This window comes from Sinocyclocheilus rhinocerous, unplaced genomic scaffold, assembly GCF_001515625.1.
Source record: "Sinocyclocheilus rhinocerous isolate Xijiao unplaced genomic scaffold, SAMN03320098_v1.1 scaffold395, whole genome shotgun sequence".
NCBI lineage: Eukaryota > Metazoa > Chordata > Actinopteri > Cypriniformes > Cyprinidae > Sinocyclocheilus > Sinocyclocheilus rhinocerous.
In genome coordinates, this window is record NW_015660890.1 from 3,715,646 (window position 1) to 3,726,399 (window position 10,754).

At 38.6% G+C, this 10,754-nt stretch overlaps 1 protein-coding gene across 1 annotated transcript in view; it reads right to left on the reverse strand.

Moving 5' to 3' along the window:
• Positions 1-10,754, reverse strand: part of LOC107725917 (metabotropic glutamate receptor 8) — a 121,549-nt gene that overhangs the window by 13,494 nt on the left and 97,301 nt on the right. The window contains exons 7-8 of the mRNA XM_016535333.1: positions 10,339-10,478; positions 5,639-6,574 (exon numbers count right to left, since the gene is read on the reverse strand). Of these exons, the coding sequence (XP_016390819.1) occupies positions 5,639-6,574; positions 10,339-10,478 (1,076 nt within the window). The remainder of the gene's footprint in view (positions 1-5,638; positions 6,575-10,338; positions 10,479-10,754) is intronic.

Here is a 10,754-nt window from a genome sequence, read left to right on the forward strand (position 1 = left end):
TTTTCGTGCGCTCAAAATACTTTTTTCTTTGCAAAACGAATGTTTTCTCCACAAAACTCAGATCGCGCATGTGCAAAATGCACTTTTGTGCGCTCAAAATATGATCTTTCGTGTGCAGAAATGTGGCAGAAATGTAATCCCATACTTACCAGATGCAAACATGGCAAGCAATGATGCATTTTGACAATTTTCTCTATTTCTGCAGTTATACTGGACACACACACACACACACACACACACACACACAAACACTCACAGTTAAAATAAAAAAATTTAAAAAATGTATCAGTTTCCACCAAAACATTACACAGCACAACTGTTTTCAACATTGATAATATGAAATGTTTCTTAAATCAGCATATTAGAATGATTTCTGAAGGATCATGTGACACTGAAGACTGGAGCAATGATGCTGAAAATTCAGCTTTGCATCACAGAAATAAATTATATTTTTTAAAAATATATTCAAATTGAAAACAGTTATCATGAATTTTATTTATTCCCTCACAGTATTTCTGTTTTTATGGTATTTTTGATTAAATAAATGTAGTCTTGGGGAGCATAGGAAACTTTCAAAAACATTAAAAAATCTTACCGACCCCAAATATTTGAATGTTGTATATGACCATGCAACTTAATTGGCAATACAAATATTTTCACAATCCACTCAAAAATATGAGGTCATGTCTGAATGATTCTTGACTCTTGAGTGACACAATATCCAAAGGAAATCCCTTCAGCGTCCTGATATTTATGACAGCTGTCGAACTGCTGAATGCTGTCAGACAGAGTTCTTTAACACAGACAGCGTCTTTAATGCTGTTATAAGCCTGACATCCTGCCATGATCAGCATCACTGCTCCAATGGCTCAATGGCTTAGTGCCATTTTTCCTGTTCAATAAACATTAATTTGGCTAATTGACCGCAAGAAAAAAAAAATCAGTATGTTTTAATGTGTGATGTGGAAACTGTGTGTGTTTGAGTGTGAATGAGAGTTATACGGAAACTTTCACTTTAGCAATGATTTCCTGTGCACTGCCAACACATTTCAGTGGCTGTTTTTAAACCTTGCTTCTTAAAGCTTCAGTTATTTCTGGATGCCTTTGACTTTGAGCTTTTCATGTGATTTGGTTGTGTTTTAATGAGAAAACTATGGAAACCTTCAAAAGCATTCATTGTTTTACTGTGAACGATTCATAGAAGCACATTATTTAAAAAAAAAAAATGTAAGTTTTTATAAACTTTTATCAAAATCGAACAACCTGCTATACTGCTGTAACGACTTGCAGCTGACATCAACATTCTTAATATTTTTCAAACCCTGCAAACACCTGGTGCCAGTCGGGCATGCAACACACACTTTTCATGATCTAATGAATTAAAGCTACATTTATTTTTCTTGTTGAATACTCAGTTTCACTTGGAAATGAATCCAGAAAGATTATTTGCACATAATATACAAACACAGTGAAATATTTGTAATGAGTATTTGATAATGAGTAATAAATAAAATATATTTATTCAATTATATATGTTAATAAATGAGACCCTAAATAATAATTAATACAATAATTTATAATAAATGCAGCCTTCTTGTAAAGTGTTACCAATATATGTTTTTATATATATATATTTATTTTTATTTTATTTTTTTTTCAATATATATACTGTGCATATCTACTTCCATATAGTACATTGCAAAAATGGCCACTGAAAGACATTTTGGTGGTGCACTGTAGAACATTTCTAGTGACTGTGAAAGAAAAAGCAAGCGAATGCAATAAAGAAACCATTCATACAAGCAGAGCCAATCACTTTTCAAACTAATGTGTTGTTTGTATGACTGCAGCTGACCTCATCCTCGGCTTATTGTTTGCTGTTGTGAATCTACCTTGAGCTAAGCTTCGATTCCTCTTCTGTATGGTGTCTTCTCTCAGCTGCATTAGTTTTAGCACGTTAAGTCATGGCAGCAGAAGCGATTTTCCCTTGCACACAGATTTCCCATGATCAACAGCACAGCGCGTGGCACACTAAGGACTTGGGCGGTCACTCTCTCGACCGGCAGGAATATCATCTACTGAGAAGCTGCCGGGAAGGATGCATTATGACCAGTGCCTTTTGAGGCCGGTTCGCCTTCATGTATGATGATATTAGCAGGGCAAATGTAACTAAAGCTTATCTAATCTGAGGTAATACGAATTCCACTCTGAACAGCATGATCCTACACAGCAGGAGGAACAGCGTGATTGAGGTCTGTGTGTGTCCCGAACAGATATGATTTATTACAAATAAGAAGCAACAGCCTTAGCTAGCATATTTCAAGGGTTCAAATAAGGTGGAATTTCTTTTTACAGGACTTAAAAAGCTGAATATTATTTCCTAGGTCACCGAAATGACAAATATGGCGTTAAATATGGACAATAGATGGTAAATGAAATCGTTTTATGAATAAAACGCCACCAAACACTTAGTCTTTGATTCACAAGAGCTTGAAGAACAAAGGTGGCAGAACTAATTAAAAACAAAGCTGGCCTTCAAGGAATTAACTTCAAGGAATGACACTAAAGTGAAACAAAAACATTGAAATGTCACATAAAGATCCAGTGTAGGTACGGTGTCTGGGATAGAGTAATTGAAATTACTGCGTGGGAGGTGCAAGTTGCTTGTGTTATTTCAGGCAAAATATTCCTTATGCAAACTTAAATCTGCATAACGTCATTCATAACAGAAAAAATAGTAGAATTTCACGCTCCAGCGAGAATATGCTTACACCCACGAGAGAATTACCATAACAGAAGTGCGGTTACTAAGAACTTTGCCACGTTTCAGATAATGTTGTAATATTACTGTGCATATCAATGTATTTCACCCACTGATCTGCTTGAAACGTGCATTTACACGCTGTGGCAGCATGCAGAGCCAACCTCAAACAAATCATTTACAATTACAAACAAGCAACACTGGATGGGGGGAATCTCCATTACTGCTAATAATGTAAATTTTGGCTAACAGCCATTATATGGTTCTACAGAGACTCACTCACTTCAATTAATACAATAAACTTGACCTTGGAAAAATCTAAATAACCCAAGCTTAAATAAATTTATTATGCATTTCCATTATATGAGAAACACATTGGGCTTCTGAATGGAGATCAGATCATATGATGAACCATAACAGAAGTGCGCTTACTAAGAACTTTTGCCATGTTTCCGATCATTTTGTAATATTACTGTGCATATCAATGCATTTCACACAACTTGATCCACTTTGAAACGTGCGTTTACTGTACATGCTGTGGTAACATGCAAAAGCAACCTTAAAAAATATCTACAATTACCTCCATGACTGTTAGTAATGTACATTTTGGCTAACAACCATCATGTTGTTCTACAGAGGCTTCAAATTCATCAATACAAAGTAAACTTGACTTAAAAAAAATCCAAATAACCCAAGCTTAGATCAATTTGACTTAATAAATAAATAAATAAAACTCTGTAAAAACTCTGTAAACAAACTTACATAGTCTCTGTAAACAAATCAAACAATTAATTTACAATGACAAAAAACAACCCTGTATGGGAAAAATTGCATCTCTATGTGTTAATAATGTCAATTGTAGCTCATTTGCTTCAATAACATAAAAATCAAATAACCTTCACTTCAAACAAATCTAAATATCCAAAACTTAAATCAATTTAGCATGCATTACAATTATATGAGAAACACATGGGGTTCCCAAATGGAGATCGGGTCACACAGTGAACTTAACAAAACCCAAAAAAATGATCTGCCAGTGATTTATGCGAGACCCGTAATTTGATTCTACAGATATGTGGAGTGATTATCTTAACCAGTCACCTTTGGAAGGCATTGATTTCCCGAGGAGCCGTGAGCACATTGCCCGCTGTTCATGCAGCACTTTATTGACACTTTATGATTCTGCAGAGTCTCTGCATTGGAAATGTCAAAGTGCACGTATTGGTTTTTGGGGTGATACCATTCTCAAATGCAGGAAGGTAGATCATATCAGCCTTGATATCTTTATGTTAGTGTGAAATGGAGAGGTAATAGTTGCTGCAATGAAAATCCACACAAATTGATTTTTGAAGCATAAACCAAAGCACATTCTTGATAATGGAAGCATATTTTATAGGCGGTGAGATTTTATCTACTTCTACTGTGGTTCATTTCACAAATGCTGCAGTCGATACAACATTGACTCTTTGTAATGATATTAATTCAAGGCTAGTAATTTTTTCATTACAAACCAATTATGAAGTCCTTTCGCTTGGTGTGGTTGCCAATCAGACAATAGTTCAATAAACACAGACTTAAGGCCATGTTTTGTTATTCGTGACAATGAGAACTGCTCATTCTTTTCAATAAGATGCCTTTTTTCTTATCAAATGATTCATGTCATTGCTTTCTTGAGTAATGCGATGGGTTGGGGTCTGTGTTAATAGAACACCATCTATCCCACAGTTCTAGTGTTAAATTAGAATATAAATAAGCTTGTTAGTGTAAGGAATAATTGGTATATCCATAATTGTCTCTCTTGGCTAGCGCAATGCATAGCAGTCACAGTGAGAGGCTAATGTGACTGAAGAGCAATGTGGTAATGAGCTTTTATCGTATACCACTGTGAAAGGAAATCAAACACTAGAGTTTTAGCATTCAAAAGACTACTGAACAACTTGTTTGCATAGATATTATACTTCTAGGGCTTCAAAACCACATTTGCCTCTATTTTAAATAATAAATTTGTCCAGAGATGAATACTGTGTCATTGTTTACACGACATGTTGTTCCAAACTTATGCAATTATTTTTTCAGTGGAATAACAGCATACAGGTTTGGAGCGACATGAGGGTGAGTAAATAATGACTGGATTTTCCTTCATAACTAACTATCCAGACTCATGCAAGTCCTGCTCACTCAAGCTTCAGATATTTCAGAGATGCTTCCTGAGTCGTACTCTGTCTGATCAATATTGCCACCCACCTGATCACCTCTGACTCTTTTGTCTGTATCCTACAGTGCACCTGAAGCTATATCCATCAGTCTGAGAGTACGTGAAACCTTGGCTTTGGCTTCTTTAGGTTAGCCTTTTAACATGTGAAATGTTCTGGAGGTTTTCACCTGCTGGGTCAGGTGAAAGGGTAACCAGCAGGTGATGTTATTATCTGTAGCCCACAGCAATATTCTGCCACCTATAGCTCACATGCACATAAACAAACATTCACAGTGCAGGACCACATCCTATTCCTAATGCCAACAGGAATGCATGGTATCTAGCCAATGACCAAGCTGTAAAGAAAAGTTATACTTAAATTCTTTGGAGAAAACTTTTTGTTTGTACTTTTTTTTCCAGTTTAACATGTTAATTTAGTGCAATTATTAATACAAAAAAAGGGATATAAAATAATTTAAATAATCACACCCCCTGACCCATATGTACATAAATAAATAAATAAAATAATTCCATAAGTGAACTGCTGTCACTTATGCCAATTCCTACCAGAAGCCAGAGAAGAGCTAAGATACACTTGCTGTATTCAATATGAAAAGCAATTACTTGCAAAGACATTGAGAATAGCAGTGCATTTAGCTACAGGTTTCGTAAATCTCACTTACCCTTTCTGCCGATTGTGCGGTGCCAAAGAAGATAGGTATAAAAGCTAGCCAAATGATGCAGGTAGTGTACATAGTAAATCCAATAGGCTTGGCCTCGTTGAAGGTCTCTGGCACGCCGCGGGTCTTGATGGCATAAACAGTGCATGTTACCATCAAAAGGATGCTGTAGCCCAGCGAACAGATGAGTGACAGGTCTGAGATGTCACACTTGAGAACCCCACGAGCCTTCTCCGGGTCGGATGTACGCTGCTCACCGTAGTCCACCACTGTGTGCGGCGGATCGACGGCAAACCACACAAACACACCGAGAAGCTGCACCGAGATCAGGCTGAAGGTGATGACCAGCTGAGAAGCAGGGCTGATGAAGCGTGGTGCAGCCACCGACTTCTTGCCTTGCTCAAAGATGCGGTGGATGCGGTTGGTCTTTGTTAGGAGAGCAGCATAGCTGAAGCACATGCCCAAACCCAGGAACACCCTTCGGAAAGAGCAGATGGCCAAACTTGGTGTTGCGATCATCAAGAAGGTGATGGCGTAGCACAAAAAAATCCCAGTCAGAAGCACATAGCTCATCTCTCGGCCGGATGCGCGGACAATTGGTGTGTCATTGTAGCGGACGAAAGTGACCACCACAAAACTTGTAGCCAGGATTCCAAGAACTGCAACAAACACTGGTATGGCTGCCCAAGCAGAGTGCCATTCAAGTTTGATGATTGGAATGGGGATGCAACCGGTGCGATTACGGTCTGGGCGCTGCTCGTATGGACACAACTCACAACTGAATTCACTGGCTTGGAAGTGGTAGCCTTCGCATCGCTCACAATGCCAGCAACAAGGTACACCCTTTACGATCTTCTTCCTTTCACCCATCTGGCAAGGCACACTACACACCGAGACTGGAAGCGTAGGGTCGCCTGTCCGCCAGCGCATGGCATCCACCTGAAAAGGATAACAAAAAAATCCTGTCAAATACAGAGACCAGGGGTGTACTGTTATATTATTGAGGCCAACTGGGACCCATGTCAATATCACACAGTATTTGTTCACTTAGACCAGTGGAGAACTGTTCCCCCAACTGAGCATGGTTTCTCCCAAGGTTTTTTTTCTTTACTTCCTTTTCTGTCACCTGATGGAGTCTGGGTTCCTTGCCACTATCGCCTTAGGGGTTTACGTACTGGGTAGTTATAGGAACTCCCAGGGTGGTCTGCAGAGAACTTAATTTTCCCCTAGGACCTTTTTTCCTGTTGCATTCGCACCGCGAAGCTAACTTACAATGACATCATTTAACAACTGGTATATAGTTGTGTATGTTTGACAGCGTACATTCCTCATAGATGGACGCTGCTGTGATTTAGGTCAAAAACGCATACATACTCAGTACATATCAAACGAACTGTAATAACAGACAAAATAATAGTGACCACGTAATGAAAACAGTTACTCACACTTGTGTGGTGTGACATGACTGTCGGATCCAATATAGTCGGCACAGCATCGTCTTTTAGTTTCAATATTTCTGAAATCCCACGTTGAATTGTGCCTTGTTTGTAAATGAATCCGCGGTCAAATAAAGTGAACAAAGGACCAAGTTCTTACTGACGTGGTCTGGATCTTCATTAAAAATAAAGTTAAATAATTTCAAAGACTGGGTTTCCAAAACTTGGCACTGGACAGCATCTTGTTGTATTCGGAGCATCTTTATCATTTGGTTTCTGCGTAGACCTCTCGTTCTCTCTTTATTAACACTACATGTGCGAATAGTAGAAGCAGACGTTGATCCTCTAGTGTTTTTTTTCTAAAATTTTTGAGGTTCAAATGCTGTCAGAATCAGCGCTAACAATTTACGCACATCAATATTACTCATAGGGTTAGGGATTTAAACTAATCTTCAGAACAATTCTTGCATAATTTGTGTTACATAAATCAAATACTCCTCTGTCGAGGAGAGATGTACATTTACTTTTCTAAGCAATCTTACTTATGATTTTCACAAGTTAAGTAGGCAACAAAGTTTTAGAGATTCGGGACTAAGCTCTCTTTATTTGCAACCACCCAGAACACACTAGCAACACACTAAAAATGTCGCCTTTCCGCTAGCGTATGGCATCCACTTGCAAAGCATTACGAAAAAAGCCCTGTCAGAGATGAAGACCAGAGGCGTACTGTTATATTAGAAACTGTGCATTCAAAGTAAGTCTCATTACCCACATAGATGTAGGTTGTGTCATATTTGCAGAAGAAATCACTTTATTACCCCTTAGCGCCTGAAAGCTGTGGAAAATAAGAAGCCAACGCTGCTCTTTTAAGTGCAGCTTCAGTTAGGCTCCCGGGTGCAACTTTGATGGCAGATATATTTTGGGACAAACTTGTGCCAGAGGCATTTGAGATGAAATAAATAACGACAAACCTGAATTTAAGAAGTGACTGCAATGTATTACGCAAGAAATGTAATTGCACGTAAAAAAACGATTTTGCCAGACCAATCCATGGGACAAATAAGGACAGCTCTATACTTATGCTCTATGGTTCTCACTGTCGCCTGCTGCAAAGAGATGGCCGTGAATGAATTATTCATGCTTGAGACAAATTATACCTGGCAAAAACAGATTGGCTTTAATTAGAGAAGCAAAAAAATAAGGGACCTATAAAATGAAAAAAGACAACATTTGCAAATGAACAGAAGTTGACTTATCACATAAAAGGGTATGAAGGGTATTTAAGAATAATTGAAAGACCAAATCCCTTCATTTGATTCTTCCCATTCTGTCTGAAACAAAAGCCACACTGACCATTCACAATTAAGCAGTTTAATTTGGTTTTATTCATCCTGAAGACACAGTAATGGGGAGTGAGAAGGGTTTTTACTACATTTACTACACAGAGCCATAGATCACTGATAAGCTACGCAATATCGCGTTCAAAATCGGCAATGAATCGCCTGTGATTTTGAACGCGATTTTGCATAGCTTGTCAGTGAACTACGGCTCTGTGAAGTAAATGCCGCTCCATCTGAACGCACGTGCTGGAGATTTACTACTAATCACAGAACCGGCTTTTCTGACGAGATGCGCATGAAAATCGCATTTGATTGATCCATATTCTACTTGTTTTGTAAACTAAATGAAATTTTAATGGTTAGATAATTGAATTTGCACAGCCCTACCCAGAAACATCATCTAGCAACCACCTAGCACACAACATCTAAAACTGCCCAGAGAATCTTAGCAATTGCTTAGAAACTCCATAGCAACATGTAAAAATGCCCAGAACACCCTAGTAACTACATAGCAACACACTAAAGAAAACACCCAGACCACTCTCGCAAGCCCCCAGCAACATGCTCAAAACACCCAGAACAAACATCTAGCAACTGCATAACAATATAACACCCTAGCAACTGCACTGCAACATGTTAAAAAGGCCCAGGACACCCTAGCAACCAGGCTGCAACATGCTTAAAACACCCATAACATCTAGAAATTGCCAAGACACACCACTCGTATTTGCTTTGCAAAATTGCATTTAATTTTACACACACTCAATCTTTTACATCTGAGTGGAAAGAATATAACTGCTTCAGCAATTTACATATTGAATGTTTTATTAGTAGTGCTGTCAATAGATTAAAAAAAATAACGAATTAATCACACATTTTTCTGAAATTAATCGCGATTAATCCCACCTAACATTAACGTTTTTAAATATACTTTTATATTGAAGAGCATGCGCTGCGAGCACAGTACCGTTTCCGCGCTCGCTTGACTCGCACCTGGCGCTGAAGTGAAGTGGAGCGCGCATCTGAAACGTCTCCCATTCTCAGTCATTCTGCGACTGAATAAATGCACTTCTTCTCAAGAGAAAAAGTGACAGAAGCAGCAGTTGTGAGTGGGGTGGCCAACCCTAGCCCCGTCCCTGCATTAATTGCGTTAAATATTTTTAACACATTAAACTGAAAAAATGTATCGCCTGCGTTAACGCGCTAATTTTGACACCACTATTTATTAGTAGTTTCAGTAAGTAAACAGAGCCCTTTAAAGTGACCTGCATGCATCTTTCAGTAAACAGCAAAATTGCAAAACAGTGTGTATTGATTGTGAAAATGATTTTCCGAAAACGAAACGTTAACCTTGTTCTGAGCCGCAATCCTTTCAAGCTAATGAAAGTCGTTTTTCCGGAGTGAGTCGCCCTTAATGAGCTGCATGCAAATCACCAGCACTCCGTAACACATCCAGCGCTGATCTGTTTAAGCGCTTAAGGGAAGGGTTTGATACCTGAGTTAAGAAGCGAGATTTAAAGAACTACAGGGGGCTGGATCACAGTTCTGCTAAGCGACCACTTCCCCTCCCACTCACCTGCACAGACACAAAGCCCAGAGGAGCTGTGATTCTCCGTCACGTATCAGAAAACTACAGCTTCAATCTCCACACTGCTGCGAAAGCTTTTGGCAATGAAAACACGGCTCGTTTCTGGCTCCATTAATTTTGTTTCGCAGCCAGGCATAAAACATTACAAGCTTATCTTCCATCCCGTTGACTAACGAAGCCCCAAGAGTATTCATGTCACATGCATCATCAGCAAATATAAGATTTCCTACAAACATTTATGCTTGAATGTATCTGATTCGAGCATGCATACTTTGTTATACTCTGGATGGATGCATGAATGGATTTCGTCATGAAGACCAGAAAATGCTTTCCACTCACATTAAGATGCAGTTTGTTTGTCCACTGGCCGATCACTTTGTACTCAGCTGTCGATTTGTTGGTAATCTGATACTGGAAGATGTCGTATCGCCCTGGCGCATCTCCGTTCTGATTGAAGACCACCGGAGTGCCTGCACTTCCTGCAAAACAGGATATGACAGCTTTTTAAATGATCAGACTTATATTTTAGTTAGTAAAATAGCAACAAAATTGTCATTGTTACACATTTTTCTTCACATTCAAATGGAAGGAGGGAGTCAATCCGTATCTAGAGATTAAAGGGGTCATATGATGCGATTTCAAGTTTTCCTTTCACTTTGGAGTGTTACAAGCTGTTTGTGAATAGATAAGATCCCTAAAGTTGCAAAGACTAAAGCCTCAAACCCAAAGAGATATTCTTTATAAAAGTTAAGACT